The sequence below is a fragment of the Pseudomyrmex gracilis genome, unplaced genomic scaffold (assembly GCF_002006095.1).
Source record: "Pseudomyrmex gracilis isolate BER0280 unplaced genomic scaffold, ASM200609v1 scaffold_125, whole genome shotgun sequence".
NCBI classification, from domain to species: Eukaryota; Metazoa; Arthropoda; class Insecta; order Hymenoptera; family Formicidae; genus Pseudomyrmex; species Pseudomyrmex gracilis.
In genome coordinates this window covers 263086-287854 of record NW_018020709.1, presented here as the reverse complement: position 1 = coordinate 287854, position 24769 = coordinate 263086, and the positions used below count along the sequence as shown (strand labels likewise).

Genomic DNA, 24769 nt, shown 5'->3' with positions numbered 1-24769 from the left:
CAAACGTGGTGTTTCTCCCTCTCTCTCTCTCTCTCTCTCTGACCAGGCGATAAGAAGTCCCGCGCTTTACCTGTAGATGCGTATCGCACGAGAGTGCGCGCTCGTATGCGAACGGCAAGCTAATCTCTCATCAGGAAGCTTTACGAAAATAAACGTGTGAAGGATAAAAGTAATAAATCATAAACGAAATGAAGGATGGGATAAAATATTTTCCGTAACATCCGTATAATTTTTTTCCTCGACATGTGCAAATAAATCTATTTGAGCAGAAAATTGACAATGCGCAAATTATAATTAAAAAAAAAACAAAAAAAATTCGCTATCTTTAAAAGAATTCCAAATTTCGTGAAACACCAAATCTGTGAGATTCCGCGAAAAATTTGAAAAAGTTATATTGTCGGACTATTGTGGAACAAATTACTTCTTTGGGAATTTTAGAAATTATTGAATTATAATTCGTAAAAAGTCATAAATTTCTGGAAGAATAAGTGGGAAATTAAAAACCACGTTATACATGTATATCAATTTGAAAGGCACCGCGAGAAGATAAAAGAGAATAGAAGAAAGAGAGATATTAATGCGAAAAAGTGCAAAAAACAAATCAAACAAATCTGTGTACGTCATTCAACACACAATTGTAATTTATTTATTACAGTCATCATAACATACATGCGATGAATTTGTATTACATAACAACATAAAGTGGCGCAATTGTTTAAATCTCTACTATAATTTTTTTTTTTTTGACGCGAATTATTTTCTTTTTCTAAAACGCGTGCGACATTTTAAATTTCCAACGAGGAGTCGAATCTTTCCGCTCTTGTTCAAGTGTGTTTAAGTTCATGCGAGAAAACTCTCTCGCCACACACCATCACCTCTCTCTTCCGTCCGTAACACACGCTTTCGCAATATTGCCGCTGATGATGAGGAAGAGAAGAGCGCGGGAAGCAGAGGGAGATTGGCCGTGTACCACAGTATGGCGTTCGCAGAAGTGGGCCTAGCGACACCGCGGCAGCACCTAATCGTCGTCAGTCAATATTTGATAGGCTCGCGGATCAAATCGAAGCTTCGATCTTGCGCTACCAGGCGGCATATAACAACGACCGGCGGCCAGAAGCGAAAGAACGACGGCGGCGACGACGACGTCGGCGAACCAGCGGCGGCGACCACCACCTTCTTGGCTATCCTCGTGGAAGGAAAAACGCACCTGTGTCAAGCGCGCGCCGCGTGCGTGTATCTCGCTCACAAACTCACTCGCGAAGTAACCAGCGGGCCCGAAGAGTGAGCTTCAAGATCGCGTCGAAGTCACACACACGTTGTGTTATCACACGACGAATTTCCATTCCGGAAAGAGAAATTAAACTTCACACAAAAAACAGCCGACGCTTCTCTTCCTCAGTAACCGGTGACTTGTAAGTTAAAAAGTCCATTATTTTTTGCTTGTTCTTCTCCGGTGATTTTTCACCGGTTCGATGACAATGAAATCGGCGTCGCGACGCCTCTCGGCGTCGAATGAGAGAGCAAACACACACGCTTGTATGACGGATTTGATATGTCGCGAGTAGCAGACGTTATTACCTGCCGCACACGCTGTGTATCGCTTCGCGTTTGTGGTAGATGATTAATGTTTCGGAAACGTCAAACCCAACGAGCAATTGAAAGCGATTCACTCGAGCAATCGACTCGTTGAATCAATAGCAGAGATTTAATATAAACAAGAGAGTCTTCGATGACAATTTGTTTTCTTCACGTTCGGATGAGATAGATTTTGTTTTCGCGCGCGTTATACAACGACGAGAGTGTTAATTAATATGGCGCTGTTAAAATTCATTATAAATCGTTTTTTTTTTTTTTTCGAAACGTAAAAGCGATTTATTGTCGAAATTTCGGATCGCGAACGAACTTCGCGCGAAGAAACTTCGTACTCGGTTGAGAAACGTCGGATCAAGGTGCGCGCGATTTTACCTCTGATCGACGTTCGGCGGCGACGAGAAGAAGAAGAAGCCGGTACCACGAGCGAGAACATCCGTGGCACCTCGAGCACATGAACGCGTGCATGAAGGAACACTTGTGTTTTATATTCGGGCCGCTTTAACACTTGTGTTTCGCTTCCTCCTCTTCATCAATATGAAATCTAGATCTGTCTCTCTCTTTCTTTCTCTCTCTCTCTTTCTCCGCTCTTTCTATCTTTTTTAATTGTGCCTTTTTCAAGGTCTTGGTTCACGCGTCGATTCATCTGTTTTCTTCTCACACAAAGATCGCGTAAACTCGCGGCGAAATATAAATTGTCACTCGTCGAATTGAGAATTTTTTCAATTTGAAAAAAAAAAAACATTTTGACTCGACGTTTCGAATTTTTCACTCGAACGCAAACTTCGACTCGACGTTTTTCTAAAAATATAAGTTGTAACATAATTTTATGTAATTTTGCAACAACGATATAACACTTCGCACTTTGCTTTGTTTATTTAAGGTTGTATTCAGGGTAAGATCTCGGTCAAAAGTTGAAGAAACATATAGCGTAAACCGAAGCTATTTTAATATTTAGATAACAATTGTTTGCTGGAAAAGTATTATTTGTATTAAAATAAATAAGTTAAAAAAACTATTTATTATAGTTTTAATGACTACAAAAAAGTTTTTACGTATATTTTGTGCCCTTTTAATGTTCACTTTTGATACTTTTTTGAGTAGGATTATACTCCACTTGCAACGTAAGATAAATGAAAACCTGGAGAAATGTATTAATCATAAAAGTTGGTTAAAACGTAACAATTGATGTACATACAATTACAAATATAATTGTTTTACGTATATTAAATATATATTTTTATATAATTTTAGCAAAATATAAATTTATATTTTATGTGATATTCTCGAAATGATATATTTCTATTTTTTCGAGTGGGGAATTTGTTTTTAAGATATTTATTAACAACTGCAAACAATTTCAAAATTACGGCATATCTGCATCTACAGTTACGTTTTAATTTATATCAGAATATCGTAAAATCTCCCATAAGAACTCGTTGTTAAATTAAAATCGTACTAACTTTTTAACAAGACTCGCAAAGGAGCTGAAATTTTGCACAATGTTTTTTTTTTTTATTATCTACTGACTGGCAAAATTTGAATAATCTGGCATATCTCACCCTGAACACAACCTTAACTTTACGCGTTCTTATTTTTCGCGTTCAAATAATCGCGGTGGAAAATAACGCGACTTATGGAACGCGCGCGAGTTCATTAAAGTATGCGTAATTTCCAGTTGCACAAAAAAAAAAAAAAAAACGATCGCGGCAATATTTGCAGACGCGTTTCAAAACACTCTCCTCCGTTTTTTACGGTGTATTAATTTTTAATATTTAATTAACTTAACTGAGAGACGTCTCTCTGACATCCTCTGAACCGTCCAGATTGCACGATTGTAGCGCAAATATCGAAACTGATCGATCCGACCGGTTCGATTCCGACCAACGCGAGTTTCGCAGCGAGTGAACTCGAAAGCGACGGAAGATCTCACCGACTGTGAACCGTATTCTCACGGATAAGACGTAGGATATATTTGTAGTATTTTTTTGATTTTTTTTTTTTAATCCGACAACATTTAACGAGACGATCGATCGCACGTTTTCGAGTGTTTGACATCGCATATGTTTCGAGGATTTTGCGTAGACGTACATACATCGCATATGTTACTTTTACCACGCGACGGTCGTATACGCTCGAAATTTCATCACTGCCGACCTCACACTCCACTTATTTCCATTTCCACTATATATATATATATATGTATATATATACTTTGAACTCCGAAGTATCAAATTCACGAAACTTCTCCTCCGTTCACGATCACAATCACGATCTCGAAGAGCCATACTGTGCGCGTACGAGACGCGTCTTCTTCATCTTCTCGTTAACGTAACAACGTTGTTTGCTCCGCGATTTTGTCGAAAAACCGAACTTGTCTTCGCGCCCAAAAACGCGAATTCGACGCGAATTTAGATCTCTCTCGTCTCTTTGTCGCCGGTTTCCGAAATCCGGATTTTTAAAAATCCAAAAGAAGTTGGACGCGCGACGTCGACAATCGGTGAGTCTCGCGGCGTCTGGCACGAAACTATTCCCTCTGCCAAGAAGAGAGATATCCTCCGAGCGCAGATAATATTTTATTAATCATTAAGCACATAGCTGCCGTACATATAAGATAATGGGAATAATATCAGGCAATGACGATAATAATGTTTGTCGTGCACGTTAATTATTGGTCCTCGCGCATCGATTCGCGCATCGCTCCGTCGGCGGTGTCGTCTTCGTTCGACCGTGCACATGACCGATCGCGTTTTGCGTCGATTTGTTTCGGAACACGTTGACGTTTTCTTTACTTATTTTATCTACTTATTTATTTTTTTTTTTTTTTAATTTGAGATCAAAACGTAAGCGTGCACAAACTTGATAAGATATTAAAAAAAAAAACAAACAAAATAAGTTTGATTTCAAAATCAATCGCGTTGGTTCGTTGCCTTGGCTTTTCGTTCTCTTTATTAAATCGTTCGGATTCGTCGTTTCGTCACATCATAGAAATCAGAAAATAGCAGAGATAACAATTTGTCACCTACGGTGATCGTCGTCAAACGATTTGGAAACTTCGGTAATCCGAATAGATCTGATAAAAGATGGATGTTGCGAAACACACATTCAATCACGAAAAAAAAAAAACATTTTCTATAATATCTCAATATGTGGTGTCGATTTCTCTTTCAATGGTCTCTTGCTTCGTGCAATGTCACAAATACGTACTCGAAAAGAAGGCGTCGGATAAACGCGCACTTAAGGACGGTTTTTATTAAAAATACACTTTGTTAAAGAAAAGTGATGATTTTAATTTTTTATTAAAAAATACACAAAACACGCACGTATATTGAAAAAACTGATTTATTTTTATAACTCTGCGCGACTTGCAATCACCTGAAAGCTGATACATGACACGATACATTATATACGAAAGAAGATCCAATAATAAAAAGCCGAGATCGAAAATATCCCCGGTGACGTAATGAGAAAAAAAAAGCGACACAGGTTTTCGTGCCGAATATACGATTCCGGTGTAAATCATTTTTTTTTTTTCCCAAGGTCTCACACGCTGCTCCATTTGAAGAAACCGAGCGATCGTAATACAAATATTGGAATAAAAAGTTTCGATCCCGGTCGCTGCAGAAATGCAAACATCACCATGGCGATACAAATGTGCTCGTCTCTTTTTTTCGAGAGGAAACGATAGACGATTCCCCTCCCCCCTCCCCGAAAATTTTTTTATCGACGCCGAATAGTTGCGTGTTTTTCTCTTGGATTCCGATCTCATAAATTGTTGTTTTGTTTGCGGAAACAACAAGCGAATAAAAAACAACGAAATTATTATTTCAATGGCATCGAAAAATCGGCCTGTTGTTTTCCCTGATGTTTTTTGATGTCAAATTCACTTTAAAGACAATTGTCTCTAAAAAATTGTTTCGAGTCCGTCGTGCTTAGTCATTGTCTGTTGTAGTTTAGACCTCGCGCTCTTTTTTTTTTTCGGGCGAAACTTTATGACGAACGAGCGCACTATTTGCGACGAAAACATAATGAGCAGAGAGAGAGGAACTTTGTTTGCGATGTTAATCCCGTCAACGCTAAAACTGAGACAGTTCTCTCCGTCCCGTTGTAAATTTCAAGTAAATTGCGCCGTAAAACCCACCTTTGCATACCTTGGGAGAAACGTGTATGTGTGTGTGTGTGTGTGTGAGGCATTGCGTCTCGATAAACACACGGCCGATTAGGCCGTAAAAGGACGTTTGCGCTTGCCATTTTGGTGCACACGAGCGTGCGTTTTTATACGCACCATGCTTGCGTGTAAGACGATGGCAAATTGTAATAAAGTTTTATTGTATCTTCTCTCGGTATATTCAATAACAGCCGGTGTCTATAATGTCACGTTTTTCTAAAACCCCTGTCTATTGCAGTTATTAATTCCCATACCGTCGCGTTACGTCGAACAGTCTGCGTCTGCGCGAGAAAAATTTTGTCTCTCCGACAAGCTTATCTCTCAAAGAGGTTTTTTTTTCATCGATTTTTTTTATTATTAGAATTTTAAGAACAGTTCGCGCGAAGTTTGTGTGTTTAATTAACAAAGATAACAAAACGCTTAACGACAAAAATTGTGAAAGTCGAAGATATAAAAATGAAGATCTCGATATTTTGACGCGCGTTTTTTCACGCGCGTCAACGTCAACGAAACTGCCCGTCCGACGACGACGGCCGTTTCGTTTTGCGACAGTTATCAGATATTTCTTTCGACTCGCGTGATGTCACAACGTGCACAAATAAAGACATCACTCTTTCGCGTAGATTCCCAGCGATACGGAATTCTCACGTACACCACACTCGCGCGCGCGCGCGCGCGCGCACGCGCCGATCAAGGTTCTATGACTGCAGCGCTCGTCGCGCGCGCGCGCGCGCGCACGCACACGCACACACACACACGTGAATTTTTCTCACGCGCGACGATAAGGGTATTTCCGCGCGTCTGATAAAGAAAATGGTCTCGTCTTGTTCGCGCCTCTTTTTAACGACGTGAATTCTCTTTGCTCACTCGATTTTTGCCTTTCGAGAACGGAGGAATAACGTTGATCGCGTTTCTGAGGGAAGAAGACGCGCGGAGGGAAACGATTATTCTCTCACACACTTCACCGACGTTCCCAACTGTCGTCACTTCGAAGCGCTTACAGCGTTTTACACTTTTTGACGTGGCAACAATCACAAACGCGCGCGCGCTTTACATACTTTTATAAAGCACTTATGAAATCTGTAAAATTTTTTTTCTTGCGAGCGAAAATGTTTTGTTTACGAAATATATTTGGAAATTATTCACCGCACACACACTTTCCGCCACAAAACGAACTTCCTTCTATTGTTTTCTCTTCGAGTCGCGCTCTTATCGAATTTCGTCGCGAATCTACCGCGGTAGATTTTAAAAGATTTTCGCTTCTTCTTCCGTTCCGCTTCGGATTTTCGCGATGAACTTCGAATTCGAAGGATGCGCATCCGCGGACGCGACGCAGGCGAGTAGAGACGGCGGAGCCCTACGCGCTCCTGGCGGACCCGACGACTGAAATTATCATTTTAGCTGATATATACTAGCTAATGTAAGGATGCAGTTTTATCTCTTATTATCATGGGAAACGAGATAAATCGCGATAGTGCCGTTTATTTTGACAACGTGGCGGCACGTCGCGCGCCTCCCCATCGGCCGATGTACAACGTGACGACGCGCTTTGTGTGTGTATCGGTCCTCCGTGTTCTCAGATTTCGCAGTTCTTTTCGACACGCCTCATACATTTTGTTTTTGCTCTCAGGTTTCGAGTCTTCGACACGCCTCACGTACATTTTTTGTCAATCTCTCGTTGTCGCGATCGCTCTTTCTCTCGTCCATATATCTTCTGCCCTCCTACAAACGCACGTGTGCGCGCGCGCGCATACGCGCGCATTAAGCACATTTTGTTACACATACAAGATAATAAAAAGCTAACAAGTTGATTATACGCATGCTCAGATTCAAGATGTGTGTGTGTGGGTTTACGTTGTTTGAAAAAAAGTCGTTTGAAAAGGAAAGACCGTTACAAAAATTGTTGGTATAATTTTTGTTTCCTCAGGTATGATTGTTCCTTACTTTTGTCTTTGTTACTCTTAAATTGTCGGAAATCCACTCGATTTTCGGCTACCTGCTTTCGGCGATTCCATACCGACGCGTTCGACAGATTTTTCATTTTGCTATGAGAAAGTGTGCGATATGGCGCTCAACTAGAGCCGTATCAGGCACTCGTTTGTACTACTTAAAAACGAGTTTGTTTTTTATACTCAAAAACTGAGATTGCACGGGACTCTGTCACGTGCATTCCGAACGATCGAAAAAACACCATCAAATTCGTTATCTTACTTGATGTGTATCTCATTGAGCAGTGACACATTATTGAGAATTTACTTGACGTTGAAATACAGTGAATTTATTTTGTTACATAATTACGTAACGCGTAATCGAACGCGTATTGTGTTTCGTGCTTTTCAATTTTTCCAAAGACACTCATAGGGTAAAAGACCCAATTACTGTCACCCTAAACTATTTTATTTAAAATATTAAATAAATCCTAAAAAGTTATGCAATGTTGAAAACAATCTAAATTAGAATTTTAAGTGCAATATTTATAATAAAAAATTCAGCACTCAACATTCTTGTCTCATTTCTTTCATTTTAGGGCGTGACAGTAACAGCTCTCGCATCGTTCTTTTTTAATTATTAAATTTATAAATAAAAATATAGAGAGATTTTGAGAGGCGATATTATTTTGTTTCTTATATATTAGAGACGTTAAATAATACCAGATAAGAAGAAAAACACATGTTTTTGATAAATAAATAGTAAAAACAATTTGCTAACGCCAGAGTTTATTATTCAGGTGACAGTAATTGGGTCTTTTACCCTATATAGGCGGCACGTTGAAAATGTTCGTCGCGTAAAATTGAATCGTGTGCGTCATCACGAGGATTGCGAAATCTCTCTCTCTCTCGTGCAATTATTATACATCACGCGTTACCTCTTCTCTTGTTTGCCGACAACGTGTGTTGTTTGCTCGCGCTTCGCGCGACATAACGCGCGCGATTGTAAAATTCGAACGATCGCCAAACTTTGTTCATTCCCGCGCTTAAAGCTCGCGCTGTGTGTGCGTGTGTGTGTGTGTATATATGTGTGCGCGCGCAGGTGATTTAACGCGGCTGCACATTTTCAAAGTTAATCCGGCGACGCGTCTTTCTCGATATCAAATTGCGTTTCATCGCGTCGAAGTCGTACAGGAAAAACGGAAAGGATTTCACGCGATTTTACGATTCCACCGAAAACATTAAAGCGTTTATATGTGCACTTTTGCAATATTTTTTTATGGAAGAGGCGATAACTTTTATTGACGGCGGCGGAAATGTGACACGCACATTGGCGCGAATAAACGACGACCGATATTGTCTCGAGAATTAAAACAAAAAAAAAGAAGAAAATGTGTGTAAGGCGGCAATTTGTTTTTTTTGTTTTTTTTTTGTAGGAAACAAAACGCACATGCAAGATCAAATTGAATTTTTAGTCGCAATTACGCGTAACAATCGTCGTGTTCTGTTGTCCTTTTTTTTTTGTCACGGCTCATATAATAGCGCGCTCTTATCAGCGCTCTTATTGCTTCGAGAGAGGAAACCTGTCATTGTATGTACGCGCGCGTGTATATACGTATGTGTGCTCTTGATTTCTATCAAAAAGACGCGTTTACCACGGTATCGTCGCGCGATCGCAACTACAAAAAGTACTCGACGGCGTCACGTACGCCATCGCGCGCGATCAATTTGTTCCGTTCCGTCCAAAGGTCTCGGAACATATTTTTTTTTTTTCATTTTTTTTTGTAAAGAAAAAGAAAAAGGTCGCGACGCACAAAAATGAAACGGTGAGAAACTCTATTGTTCCTATCTTTATCTAGTATTGAAAAATCAAAAAAAAAAAAAAAAAAAAAAAAAAAAAAAAAAAAAACAAAATATATGAACAACAAAAATAATGCGGACAAACAAGACGATAGATAAAATTTTCCTCTCCGTGTCTCTTTGTCCGCCGCACTATTGTCTCACAATAATAATAATAACTTAATAATAATAACTTAATAATAATAACTTAATAATAATAATAACTTAATAATAATAATACTTAATCCGCGGTACAAGTCCCGAAACTAAGAGCCGTTCTTTCCCTTCGCTCAATTATTGCGTGTCTGACAAATATATCGAGGAACGATCGTTCCAACAGTACAAAAATTCACTTTTGTTGATCGATATGTTTTTAACGCTCGAAAACACGTTTCGTTATCTTTTCCTAGCGTCGTTCTGTCTCGATCTCTTTTACACTTTAAAAAGAATAGAGTTTTTTGACCTCAAAAGAAACACACATATATCTCGTGACTTCTAACAAGTCTTAAGAAATATATATATATATATATATATATCTAAAAACGACACGGTTGATCGAACTTGAAAAAAATCATTTTCAGAAAATTGTTCCTCGAGAAACAGCTTGAGACATTCAACCACGAAGAGCACACAAGTTTCAATTTTTAGGCTCGAAACGAAAAGTTTCACAAGAGCAGAATCTTCTCTCTCTCTCTCTCTCTCTCTCTCTCATACTTCCTCTTTCTCGAACTGAGCTTTATAGACGGTCTTTCAGAAGTGTCTCGACAGATTGCTGGAACGCTATACCAGTTGACATCCGCAGGGAGCCTTTTGCCACTTTTAAATGTAGATTATTTGAATATTTATTCACGTTAGATAACTGATTGTATCTCGATTTNATTTAACCTTTGTTTTCTTTGTTTAATTTCTGGTACTTTTATTATTACTATCATTCTGTCTAAACTTAATATATATTTTTTTGTTATTTTCTTATTAATCTACTATTATTATATACTCATTTCTTTTATATCTTTTTGTCATATATTTATCTTAATGTTATTTTTGTAACTTTGTAATTTTGCTTCTTATTGCGCCTGAGGGAATCTTTTCCAGGGCGCATTATAAATAAAGCCATATCTATCTATCTATCTATCTCTCTCTTGTAACTTTGTATTATAATTGTTACCTGCCTATATATATTCAAGGAATGTCAAATTTGTAACTTTTAGTGCGCCTGAGGGGATTCCATCCCAGAGCGCTAAATAAATATGCGCTTTCTCTCTCTCTCTCTCTCTCTCTCTTTCTCTCTCTCTCTCTCTTGTTCTCTTTCTTTTCGTCCAAATTAACGTATTGTATTCTCACATATATCGTGTCGCGCGTCCAGATCCGAGGATACAAAGATCAGAGCGACCGCAAGGTGTTTGATTTTTAAACGTCCTACTTTCGCACGTTGCTTTCGACGATTACCAAAAAATTGTGACGGTTTCGCTATCGATGACGTTTCGTTTGCAGAAATGAATCAGGACGCACGCACCACAGTGTGACGCAAGCAGTAAGTGTCACTGATAGTGTCTCGAGATAGAGACTTCGTCCGTTCATATGTTGTACCTTGTTTTTTTCTTTTCTCCACTCCCTGTCCCCAATTAACGTGACCTAATAACGTATGACAACTCTCGAGTTTCTTTGCCAAAGCCGAGAAGTCTCTTTCTCGATCTCGAGTTTGAATCTCGGTTGAACAATCGCATCGGCGCATTCGTCAAAACTGTGAAAACTCGAATTTCAAATCATCCCGCGTCGCGAATAAATCCCGGTTCTCGTCCAATCGAAGTCTAAAGTCTGGGATTGCTACTATAAGCCCGACGAGGAATGATTTGAGAAAAACGCCGCTAGAACCCAACAGTGGAAAACTAAAAATTCGTGATAACAAAAATTACAGCTTTCGTTTTTCGACGCCAATGTGTTATCATGCGAATCTATACAGAGACCCAACCTGACGCTCGAAGGCGACGAACATTGTCAAGAGAGATAACTCGTAGTGAGCTTTTTAGGATCAGATAGTCGACTACTTTGTGGTCAGCGACAAACGTGTTAAAAATTCCAAGAATTATAGCATAGATTTTTTGACGACCGGTCAGAACGCCAAATCAAATTCTTCGAACTCTTACATCTATATCGTCTCTCTTCGATCGCACATTCGGTCGAACGAATTTTGATCTCGCGCGAATTTCAGCGAACGGTAAGCGACGAGTACGTACGTAATTAAAGCGCGCGCGCGCGCGCGCACAACACTCTCGTATAGAAAACATAAAATTCTGTAGATTTGAAATACAAAAATACAATCGACGTTGTATATTTGTTTGTTTCCGCGTTTTTCGCCCTGTTAATTAATTAACGAAAAATTCTATTATACCTCTGCTTGCGAAGATCTACAATTTCTGAGGAACTGGTCATCGGCGTGAAAATGAATCATCATCCCTCCAGTTTTTGCTGCTACAAAATGGCGACGCGTAGCAACGCGATGGCCGACGCGATGACTGTATATACGAATACGTCGTATATAGTCGTGGACATGCGGGGGAAACCATGCCGCGTCCCTTGTTATCTTGTTGCCCGTTGCATGGCTTATCAACAAAGTAAATAAACGGACCTCTCCCGTGGATCTTCTCTCTCTTCCTCCCCCTCGGATCGTATCGTTTTTCCAATACAGAAACGGAATTACGAACGTTTTGTCGGGATTTTACCGTCGTCAATAGTGACGTAGAACAAATAATATGTGGCTGCAACGATAGCTTGTATAAATATATATATATATATATATATATATATATATTGACGAGCGGTGTCATAAAATAAAAAAATAAAAAAAATTGAAATATATAAAAAAATAAAAAACAAATGCGCTTATAAAATATTTATGTATACCGAGAGAGCTTGTTTTCTTTCCGCGACAATTATTTGTTCTAATCATCTATATACTGTCGCGCACAATTAACCTAACGTGCTCTCTATCAATCGTTGTGAAGAAAATTAAGATTGCGTTTATCTCTAAAAAAGGAAACTCGACGTTCTTTCGAGGCGCCGTTAAGCTTCGTATAACGCAGAGAACTCTCTAATCTGAGAAACGTTAAAATTATACATATCTGCGGAGAGGATCGCACTAACCAATGTTCTGACCAATGAGACGCGAGGGTCCGCCCAATCGCTCCCGCTACTGCTTTCCGTCCACCGAGAAGCTGTCGGCCGCAAATTCCTCCCTCTTCTCTCTCTCTTTTTTTCTTCTATCTCTTCTTTTTGTTGTCCCCTATCCTCGTTTTGCGACGAGAGATCCCCAGAGATTTGTCGTTCCCGTCCGCATACGTAATAGACTCACTTGCTTCATCGCACAGTTTCCACCACTTTTTCTCCTTCTTCTTCGTCGTCGAACGTAGCCGCGTTTCCTTCTCGCATTGTCGCCAGTCGAAAAGCGTTGCGCTCCGGCGAAACATCTCGCCCGTAAAATCTTCTTTCGCCGGTTTCTTTCGTGAACACAATTTCGAGCGTGTGCGCGTTTATAATTCTGCGCGCTTGCACGCGCAAATTTATGTATGATTTCGCATCACGAGCGCGCGTTCGCTGTGTTTGAGATTGTGTGAGATACTTATTAGAGGCAAGAAAACGCGCACGACGACGCACGGACGAGCTTGACTAATGCGTCATCCAAAAGAGGTATCGTCAAATGTTCAGTACGATCGCGGTGTAGTGTTAGAAAAAAGTAAAAAAAAAAAAATTATGAAGAAAATATATCTGAGAGAACAAAAGATGAAGAGAGCGGCGAATTATTTCGCGTCATATTGAAAATTGGCAGTTTCAAAAAGATTTATTAGATAAAACGTTGATATTTGTATCAAAACGGTATTATGACACACATACAGACACTGATGGTATTTAATCGTAAGATAAATAAATTTTATTCGCAAAACGTTATTTATACGGATAATCGCTATTGGAACATCTGTTAAAAAAAATCAACAACAAACATTTTTTAAAATAAAGCAATCTTTCAACAAGAAATATATAACGAGCCATTCGCTGGATGTTTGTGCGGAAACTGTGCGTGTATATATATATATATATATATATAGTATATATATATATACACACATGTAACGAATTCTACTCGTAAATTTTTACAAGTGAGTGTTTTTTGAATTGAAATCTCAATTCTTAAATTCATACGGGATGCTGGATTTGCATCTCACATATGAAAGACCCCGGATACCCCTTTAACTAATTTTAAAATATTGCGAAAAATCAATCTTTCTCTGTGGCTTGTGTTATTATTTCTAATATTCTCAATTTATTTGACGATTTATTTATTTACATGGAAAAAAGCACTCGGGATACTATCCGTTAATTAGAATCTTCAAAACAAAAGTGTTTGTCCGATGATCTATTTTTAACTAATTAACGTTCCAAAGTTCATGTTCCACTCGAGTTAGAATAAAACGAGCAATTCTCTTCTCTTCTCACTTACTTCGCCGCAACTCACCTGTGATTCACTCCTGTGATTGCTTTTTGCTCCGTGATTTGACACCCGCGCGCGCGCGCACGCGGGATACAGAGATTGCGAGATCTCATATCGTCGGCGAGATACGGCGGAAGTCACGCCGAGGTCTCTGCCAAAGAGAGACGTCGCGTGCTCTCGCGCCGGAAGTCGAAACTTGACATTGCCGAGCGGAAGTGTGTGACGCAGGACAAACATCGCCTCGCATTTTTTCCCGAGACGGACGAGGTGTGTCTCCCCCGGTCCTTTCCCTCTCCTCCACCTTTATATCTCGCTTTAACCTGCCGTGTGTGTGTGTGTGTGTGTTCTCGCCCGCAAAACGATCGTCGAAACGATCTCTGTCGCGTGCCGCGCGAGGATTCCCCTAAAAGAATGACTAATCGAGTCCATAGAAACCGTTAACTTTTCGTCCTGTCGGTGTGAGGAACAATTTTATTTCATTTGTTACTTCCTTAATTAATTTCAATGCGCTTTCCAGTTAATTTAAAGTAACGTCATTAAGAGACTTTGTACAATTCAAATTAGACAATTTTTTTAAATAACCAATTGCACGGTGACTTTTGATCATAGTGTCAACAAAATCCATAGCGCATTCATTCCATCGGTCTTAAGGAGATTTTGAGATAATTGAAAGAATCATTCGGTCCTGCTACTTAGAAAGTGTTGCGCGAACCACGCTTGGAACCAGTCAACAAAATGTTAATTTGAATGTTGATGAAAAATTGTTAATGTAATATTATGCGGTAATGTGCAAAAAAAGGGATTTCGTGATTGTATCGTCGAAGCATGAGCGCTTCGCGTATGACAAATGTCAGATGCGTGTCAAATTGCGTAGCTTTCAAAACTCAAATTCTCAACTATAAATATAGTAAATATGCTGAGCGCGTTTTACGTAACTCGAATTATTAAAAATTAACAATAAGCAACAGCCCTGATAGGAAATCATTTATAAAATTATGTGACGAAATCTCGCACTAAAATTGTAATTTGCAATTATACAGACATATTTTAGGAAATAGATGTATAAAAACATTGATCTTTTCTGAAATATTTAGTAGTTGTTTGCAAAATTACTTTCCAAATACTATTTCGGCAAAAGAATAACGATATGGCGAATCATCTTGGCAGTATATTTGCAAAATTAATTTCACAAAGAAATTGTCCAATAATTGAGAAAAGAAATTCAGAATTCTATGTGATGTTTAAAATACATATGTAGAGAAATATGATTGCATATGAAGAAATGCAAGAAATCGTCGTCACTCATGATGTCATATTTGCGCAATATTTTCACAATTTGCCTATTGGAAGTATATACTGTGGAAATGCGTAACGACTTTTTCGCAATTTTTGAAAACAAATATTATTTACAAAATTTTATTTCGACAAAACTGTTGCGTTATGGCGAATCCATCTTAGTGCAATCAGTGCAAAATCGTCGCCGTTCACGATGCCATTCATTTTTGTGCAATATTTTCACAAATGTGCCTATTAGGGTAGAGAACGGTTACGAACGACGAGCGATCGCTTCTTCGAAATTGCTCGCGAAAGCAAAAGTAGTTTCCGAACGAGAGTGCTGACCTAGACACCAATCTGTTATCCGGTGAAAATCCGACTTTGCTCGTAACCGTTATCGTGTGACGATAAACATTATTCCGATGCGTTCTTCGCGTGCGGATCACGAGTTTTCGCACGTGGCCGATCTCGTTCTCAGTCATTAACATTTTATAATACGTACACGTATATATGTATGTATATATATGTTACGTTTATTGAGAAAGAAAAAAATACATCTGAAAGTTGAAAGACTCTCGCAATTATCTTTTCGATAAGTTATCCGTAATAAATATGCCGTAATTGTTGTCTATTGCAGATAAGATATTTTTTAATTATTCACAGTGTTACGGGGAGATACGTAAGTGTGTGTCAAATTAATTTAACCCTCAACGGACGGCGTGGTTTTTCGGCACCTTAATTCGCCGGACACGGGTCGTCTTGGGTTTTTTAAAAGTATTAAATATTTCTAAAAAACAATTAATAATGAGAATCATCTCGGGCTCTGATCTTTCTAAACTAATAAATGAATAGTCGTAAAGAGCCGTTCGCAGGATGTTGTGCGGATAAATGTGCGTATAAATGTAAGAATACATTTTTCTATACGCTTTCACGTGTGTAAATTATTTACGTGAATTTTTCGAATTGAAATTTCAATTCTAAAAATCACATACAATGCCAATTTTGCATTACATATTTCTAAAAAAAGTCTGAAACACAACGTGTGTATACTCTTTAAACTGTCTATTTTAAGACACCGTCATTAAATTTAGTGAAAAAAAAAGTTTTAATTCATAATTTTTAGCAAATACGACAACGAGAAACTTACTTTTTTCAAAAAGTAAATTTTGCTCCAGACGAAAACGACACGTGTCCGTCCGTTGAAGATTAAGTTCGAGTCTCAATAATTGCCGATACAGATTTAACGGAGAGATGAAAATCAAAAATGCGTTAACAGTGTACCTATAAAAAGGATCTGTGAAAGAAGAAAAAGAAATTGCCGCAATTTGTTGTTGTGTGTTTGTGTGTATACAGAAACGAGGTTGAATAATTGCAAAATTAATTTTTAAATCGGCGCTTTGGATGATTTATTGTTTAGGACACGATGGAAGAGAGAACAATCAAACAGGAGATCAAGATAGAATGGGACAATCATCACGCGAGCGAGAATTCGCCTCAGGTGACCGGTACGGATGATCAGACAGCCGGAAGTCCTCAGAGTGTCATCACAACCAGAAGACACGTGAGAACAATCACCACCGCCGGTCACATTACCGAGGGAATAGCCGAGGTCGATCCGGAGTCGCCGGATTCCAACTCCGTAACCGGGAATCTTCATCAGGGTCTTCATCAACAGAGGAACGAGCAACAACACGAACAACAAGCTCCGCAACAAACGCACCAACAGACGCAACAACATTACGTGCAGATATCTCACCCGGGCGCCGAGGATCAGCAACAATCGGCGGATCAGCGAGTCGTTTACGCCACCAGCAACGGGCACGAGGTTCAGCTCGAGGTGACGGAAACCTCCGAGGCCATCACACTCACGGTCAAGGAACCGCCCAGGTGAGAATAATATAATTTTTAGCAGTAAAAATTGAAGTAATTTTTGTAATTAAAAAACGGTCTTGTTAGTATTACGGACGAAAAATTGTTGCCACAGAGAAATTTCTATACGTCGTAGAACGTTCCAAAGAGAATCTGTAAATATTGGGTTTATAGTTGTGAGAAGCGAAAAAAAGGAGAGACACACACTTTTTAGGTGTCGAAAATGCTTTTGTTTGGACACGTTGCGTGATGTAATGTCAATCAATGAAACGTCGATCAATGAAATATCAATCAATGAATTTTTTTAAAACAAGGCCGATACGAGCAGTAAAATACAGGTTGGTCGTGTATAATAAGTTGTCTTTATTCAATAAATATAGACGTTTCGGTCACACAATTTTGGACCTTCTTCAGTATGAAAAAAAAAAAATTAAGTTTAATTAAGAAAAAATATTTTGGTACACTACATCACTCACAGATAGATGAATTAGTTAATACTGAATTAGTACACATTATATCGTTGTAAGTTATTAACATTATTTCATCTATTTCACGGGCGATTGATTGATTCAATCAATGAATTGTTTACTGATCGTTTTTGAGAATCAATTAAGAAATACCTCCCCGTTCAAACAACACTTCAAAATAAATTCTTCGCAAAGATACGAGGCACCCGCGCCGGACAGAACGGAAGTAGACCGGATGTACGGTTATCCCGACAGTCACGAAATCCGCAGGGAGAATCACGTCATCACCGTGGCTGGGGATCGTCGACGAACCAGTCATCAGAGGTTCAGTCCTCACGAGTCCCATCAGTCAACGGGAACGAACGCGAATGCGAGATATCAGGGATCGCCGGTGCTTACCGCCGCCGCGGAGGAATATGACGCGTCGACGATCGTCACCCAAACCGGGTCCCAGGTCCATCTAGGTTCGCCGGCTCAACCGTATTCGCCGCCTATCGAGGGAATTCGCGCCGCGAATCAGCAGCAACAGCTCGTGGCGACGAGCTACGCCGACACCGGCAGCGTCGTCAAGTACGACACCGAGGCCGCCGCGGCCGCGGAAACTATCAAAGCTCCTAATACGTACGCGAATCTGGTGACGGTTACAAATCCGCCCGCGCAGACTATCGAGTACACGCAATATCTGTCGAACAACGAAACTTCGTTCCAACAAGCCCCGACGTACAGTTACCACAAACCGGGAGAGCCTGTCATCTTCGCTTATCCATCGGCGCAGATCGGATCGAGATCCAGCGAGGTATGAGAAAACATTCGACACCTTTCCTTTGTTGTTTAATCTCGTTTTAATTGCGACTCATCGAAAAATCGTCGTTTCTTTGTTTCTTTTCTCGTTTCTATAAAATTAAAAAAAAAAAAAAAAAAAAAAAATACAAAACGCACGAAATATACGATTCGATAGGTGGAGTCACCCGGTAGCACGTACATGAAGAGCGATCCCACGTTAACCTCATCCCTGACCGCCACCCGCGCGGTGCCGCTTTACGAACAACCTGGTTCGCCGAGTTCTCAACACGGATTGACTCTGTACGGTGCGGGATCGTACCAATACGTGAAACCACCCACGTCGGGTGACGTTTACTGGCAAGCCAATAGCACACCCTCGCCTCCAATGGATTACGTTCAGCAATATCAGAATAGCGTAACCGCGATCTCCGTCACCGACGCCAATATGCAACTTTATACGGGCGGATACAGCATTTCGTCGAGCGCGAACGGACCGCCATCCGCGTGGACCAGCATCCCGCTTCCCGGTCCCGACGACGCGTTCGAGGGATCTGTTATGGCGGAACCGAAAGAGTGTGCCAATTGCGCAGCGTCGATGACGCCTTTATGGAGACGCGACGGATCTGGTCACTATCTGTGCAACGCTTGCGGGATTCACAGCAGAATCAACGGCCTAACCAGACTGGGACCAATGAGATGTCCCAAGCCGAAGCAGTCGGTCACGCCGGTAAACATTGTGCGAATCATTGATTTTTTAAAAATTATCTTACACGAAAATTCCGCGCGATTCCGCGCGAGTAACTCGATAACGGTCCGATTTTGTATTTTATATTTTTTTATTTAAAGTTTGCGAGAATCTGCAATAAGACACAATTACAACCGCACAGTCGATTATTTTGTCAATACAATTCAAATGATTACAATTACAACCACACAGTCGATTGTTTTGTCAATACAATTTAAATGACGTAATTTTTTTCTAATTACACTTTAATATTCATCAGATTTCGAGCCACTTGCGACGTGAACCACACAATCTATATTTGTTTTTATTTATTATTTACCGGAATGATCTCCAGTATATAAGAGACGTGTTTGCAAAACAATTTTTATAATATTTTACAAGCGAATATAAAAAAATATAAAAAAAAAAAAAGGTTGAAACGCAGTTTCCGCGACTGTCGCGTCACGGTGTTTAACGGCTACGTCCAAAATCAGCTTTTTTAACCATCGCCAAAACCAGGCCGTCGATATTTACCCTGATAAATTTCTCGCCCACGTAGCTCACGTACACGGCTTCGATATTAAGTAACGTTCTCATGCCCTCTCTCCCTCATGCGCTCTCTCTTTCTCCATCTCCATATATCCTTCTCTCTTGTTTCCTTCTATCGCTACCAAAGACAGAGGGAAGAGGGACGTTATCTCTCACCGAGCGAGCAAATAATCACTACAGGCTGTTGTTTGCTCTAGTTTTCTCGCTCTCCGAGCACACTCCCATTTCATAGTCTCGATTCCTCAAACACCTCATCGTCGACTGATGTCGCATTTAATGTCATCATCGTCACCTCAGAAAACAATCGTTCTCTCTCTCTCTTTACGAAACGCATAAAACGTTTTAATTGCGAACAACACGTCAGCGCGCAAACAAAAACATCGTAAAAAAAAAATGTAATTTAACGTCTCGTTTGGATACAAAGAGTGTGCGAGATCAAGATCGATTTTTCCTTCTCTATCGGCGTCGCGCGTTTGTCACAATTACGCGAACAATTTCTTAATATTTGAATTCTTTTTTTTTTTTGTTTGCTTCGAGTTAGATTTTTTAAGTAACAATTTTATCGATGCGATTCGCATTCACTTTGCAATGACTCGATATTTTGCGTGTTTATGTGAAGCATTTTTTTAATATATACCGCAGACCGGCGTGCGAAGGACGGGGGTTCAGTGTGCAAATTGCAGGACCAGCACGACTACGCTCTGGCGTCGGAACAACAACGGCGAGCCGGTTTGTAACGCGTGCGGACTTTACTATAAATTGCACAATGTAAGTATTTAAAAAACAATTATACAATTATACACATATTATTATTGAATTTTCTCAATTAAATCTAAACAATTTCGTTTTACTTTTAATAAAAGTAGTATCTTGCTTTCTGATATTCTCATTTCAGAAACAAATAAATAAAAATAATAATATATAATTTATTAAAATAATAATAATTATAAAACTAGCAATAGAGGCACCAAAAAAAAATGATCTTTTATAAACATCGATACTTTAAGAAGATCGGTTTTCACTTTCCGTCGATGTTTTTTCAACAACATTCCGAGAACCGTCACAATGTGTCTTCTATTTCTCGCGATATAAAAAAAAAAAAATCCAAGAGCAGCGGAGCAAATTATTTTTAATTAACATTAATCTTGGTTCTGACTGGTCAGCGCGTCGATATCAGTCTTTTTGCGATCGCTGGCCGCGATAACGACGACTTGATTGTTTTTACACACGTGAGACGTCCTCGTCTCGGCGCTCTGAAGAGGAGCGAAGATGTTATCGCGCGCGCGGATCTGTGCAAACGATCGTGACAACAAATTTAATTAAAACATCATGGGATCGATGATGGTTGTACCGAGAATCAATGAAAAAAATGTTTCGTCGTGTTTCGCTCTAATAATCCTTTCGTTAATCGCAAAATTGTAGAAAAAAATACGGCACAACTTCGCGCTTCAACATTTTATATAAAAATTTACTAAAAGCAAATACCGATTCATATCGATTTCTTTATTTCTATTTCTTGTGCAATCACATCAAGTGATTACGCAAGTACACGAAGACACACGTGACGATGTGTACTTGATACACTGGTAAAAAAAATTGAACAACCAGGAAAATTTTATTTAAGCCAACTAATTGCCGCAAAAGTTATTAAATATTCGTTTATTTTGAAGAAATATTTTGTTATTTTAAGATTCCTGCGTAGATTTGAGATAAGATTTGAGATAAGTGTTTCAAGTGACAATTGTGACTAAAAACTATTATAAATAATTGTTTTGTTTGTTTATTACATTGCAAGGAGACAAAAAAAACAAAGTGCAAAATTAACTTGACAAGCGCGAAATGTATGTAGGTGAACAGGCCTTTGAGCATGAAGAAAGAAGGCATACAAACGCGCAAACGTAAGCCGAAGAATCACTCGGGCATCACCGGAAGTCTTCCCGGTCCCAGTATCCACAAGACCGAGATCAAGCCCAGCTTACTCGGTGAGTCTCCGGTGAGCAATTATATATTATACACATCTATTCCTATATATTAACATTGACCATCTCCAGTCTCTCATCTTGACGTAACAAACACGCCGGTACACAATTGCTTCTTTTCAAGTTACAAAAGTTTCAAAAAACTTACTCTCACTTTGGAAAAAAAAAAAAAAAACTAGCAAATAATTTCAAGACGAACTTCTTTTGTTCTTTCTTCCGATTTGCGCGTGTGTTCTCATTTTTACGAACGCTAAACAATTGAGCACTTTTGGCTCGATCCGACTGGGTGTACCTACAGGTGGGGGGGATGAGTATTTTTCGTGGTGAATTTTCCGAGATCAAAAAGAAACGATCAAAAAAAAAAAAAAAAAACTGTCGCGCGGTGTTACTTTTGTGCCGTTGATGCAGAAACAATACAATTCCGCCAGTATCGCGTCTCACGTCAAACAGACGAGCCAATATAACTTCTGTCCTTGTCCATCGATACAATAACGATGGCCGACTAAACACACACACACACACACACACGCACGCATGTGACGGGGATCGGGGGGAAGGTCGAGACGAGAGCACACAATATCCGATAGTGACTCGGATTGGTCAGAGCATCGGGATGGTACTCCGATAGCGCGACACACACGTACGTGTGTGTATGTGTACTCTATTTTTAACGGTGGGATTAATCCCGCGCGGGCAGAGGGTGATGATCACCTTTTCGACACACGGTACATATTCATCGCCCGTGAAATTGCACGGCACGTCGTAAAAAAAAAAAAAAAAATAAACCACTTTGCAATAAAATCGAAAACTTACGGGTTTTCGAGTGTTGTCGTAAAACCGGAAAAAGCAAAGTCTCGGAGGATTAAAGCTGTACGTAACGGGTGATTAATACGAATGTTTAATTCGATTAAAATCGCGTTTTTTTGACATCGCTTCTCCGCGAACTCGAGATAATTATTTCGGTGAAGAATATTTCTCAAAATTATTCCTCACAGCCGCGCAAAATCATTGTCGTTCACAGAAATGACTAACGACGGGGGGGGCATCCGCGTGAATTTTCCACTCGAGCCGAACGCGCTTATCGCTTTAAAAAAAATCAATCCCCGGCCTTGGATCGCTTTCCGTGAGTGACAAAACAAAGATCAAAGTCGATCAATGATCGTATGGGTGCATCGAAATAAGATGCGATCGTCGCGATAAGAGAGCACGAAACCGATCAGTAAATCTTTTTATTACTCGCGCGCATTGATGATGACATACGTCATTGCGAGAAAGAAAGCAAAGCGAAGAGATAAGTCCCTTATTACAAACAGTATAACAGATATGCATCTAAGTAGTATATCTAAATATTACAGAGATATTAAAAAAAAAAAAAAAACTCACACAGTTTATACTATCACAGTTGTAAGCAAATAAATAAATGTGACGAAGAGAAATAATACAAAGAATCAAAAAACGTAAAAAAATCATAACGGAACAGAATAATCGTGACCAATGTCGTCTTTTTTTTTTTTTCTTGACGTTGCAGTGGACTCGGTGCAGTCGAATGTGTACACAAGCGGGGGTGGGGGTAATGGAGGGGTCGAAGAACATTGTTTTCCTGTAGGTACACCAACTGGGGCGCAAGTAGAGCACGCACACTCGCCCCTTACATTACCTACCGCCGCTGTGTTGAATCACCAAACCACCCTTACGTAAGTCACCTGTTCATCTCACTTATAACGCAGAAAAAAACAGAGTATCCCGACGCATTTATAGCAAGCTCTATATTGTTAGACATAAATTTTTGTTACTGGACTAGAAAAATAAAAATAAGGTCGAATAGAAACTAGAGAAACGATTGGAGCGTCTCAATACACTCGTTTCCTTGAGTTTAACTTTTTTTTAACAAAAAAAAACATTTTACGGCCTTGAATTGATGACTAATTGATCTAGATAGTAAAACAAAAGTACTCTCAAGACGCTCGTTCTTTTAATCAAAATTACACAAAAAGCAAAATATATATAAAAATAGAATATAAAAAAGAAATGATATACGCAATTATATTAAATACTTAAGTTAGAGACATTACTTTAATATAATACTTAGAGATATTTTAGTTATATTAACAAACTAATATATGTATATACTTTATGTGAGTTGAAAAAATGAGAAAGTGTCGTAATATAATAATAAATAAATAATTTATTTTCTCTTACAGCGTGCCACCCATAGAGCCAATAACTAGTCAATCCAGTAGCGACCTCGCCTCGGTTATCACGTCAACTACGATTGCTCGTACCGACAGATCGTAGAAATTCTGTTTTTATCGACGGAAGATGTAGATGTTTTACCGAATGTAGCTTAACAAAAAAAATCGAGATTGATCGTTACCTATAGAAAACTATATCGTAATCGTAAAAAGAGCTATTATATAGCTTGTTCTAAGCTATAGATTCTGCGGCGAGGAAAGGGAAGACAGCGTGCACATATTATGTCTGTTCGTTTTACTTGAACTGGCCGCTCTAGGTCAGAGTTTATCTTCTTTACTCTACGTTGGAAAAAGAAGGATAAACTCTGACCTAGAGCGGCCAGTTCAGGTAAAACGAACAGACATATTGTGTTGCTGCCCGTCTCTAGCACTCAAGAGATTCAGATCCTTGGGCTCCATGTTTGTGGAGCCCGAGGACCTGAAAATAATTAAAATCGGCCATCTGTGTAGCCTGGCAGCAAATGCCAGGTTTTAGCATCTCGGTCGATAAAGAACTAGCGGGAGTCGCAGAAGATCTTATAGATCTAGGTGACAAAGACCGGCCCAGTAGTCTCTGAGCGGCCTGAGTGCAGGGGCTTCGAACCCGGAGGTCCCGAGTTCTCGAATCCGCTCACCACCTGGAGGATGGTAAGGATTTTTCCCGGGTCGGGGTCCCCTTCAACCGAATTCATCAGTTGATCGGCGAAATAAATCGGGCCTCCTATAATTAATCGGTCTGGAGGTTCGCAGCCCAGGCCCTCGGGTCTGTGAGTAGAGGTCCCGAGTTCGAATCCTTATCTTCGGATTCTGGCCGGTCCTTCCAGTTTCGGGCACAGCTTCCCAGGGCAGAAAAATGAATTCCTAGGGAGATCGGTATACCTACT

General features: G+C 39.6%; 1 protein-coding gene across 7 annotated transcripts; it reads left to right on the top strand.

Annotated features, from left to right (window-relative positions):
• The first annotated feature begins 655 nt into the window (after nucleotides 1-655).
• On the top strand, nucleotides 656-24769 carry LOC109856583 (box A-binding factor-like). 7 transcript variants are annotated; one of them, XM_020432017.1, is made up of 8 exons: nucleotides 656-1412; nucleotides 16701-17170; nucleotides 17815-18415; nucleotides 18578-19138; nucleotides 20318-20443; nucleotides 21525-21657; nucleotides 23183-23348; nucleotides 23856-24768. In XM_020432017.1, the coding sequence occupies exons 2-8, from the start codon at nucleotides 16707-16709 to the stop codon at nucleotides 23947-23949; spliced, it is 2145 nt and encodes a 714-aa protein (XP_020287606.1). In that variant the 5' UTR covers nucleotides 656-1412; nucleotides 16701-16706; the 3' UTR covers nucleotides 23950-24768. The 7 variants fall into 7 exon arrangements, with proteins under 7 accessions (XP_020287606.1, XP_020287607.1, XP_020287605.1 ...); XM_020432018.1 differs by lacking the exon at nucleotides 656-1412 and adding an exon at nucleotides 12969-13209 and having other exon boundaries at nucleotides 17890-18415; nucleotides 23856-24769; XM_020432016.1 differs by lacking the exon at nucleotides 656-1412 and adding an exon at nucleotides 12969-13209 and having other exon boundaries at nucleotides 18578-19129.

Coding starts and splice junctions, on each gene's coding strand:
- LOC109856583 (XM_020432015.1), top strand. Junction 17,171..17,814: donor ACGGTCAAGGAACCGCCCAG/GTGAGAATAATA, acceptor TTCTTCGCAAAG/ATACGAGGCACCCGCGCCGG. Junction 19,139..20,317: donor CGGTCACGCCGGTAAACATT/GTGCGAATCATT, acceptor TATATACCGCAG/ACCGGCGTGCGAAGGACGGG.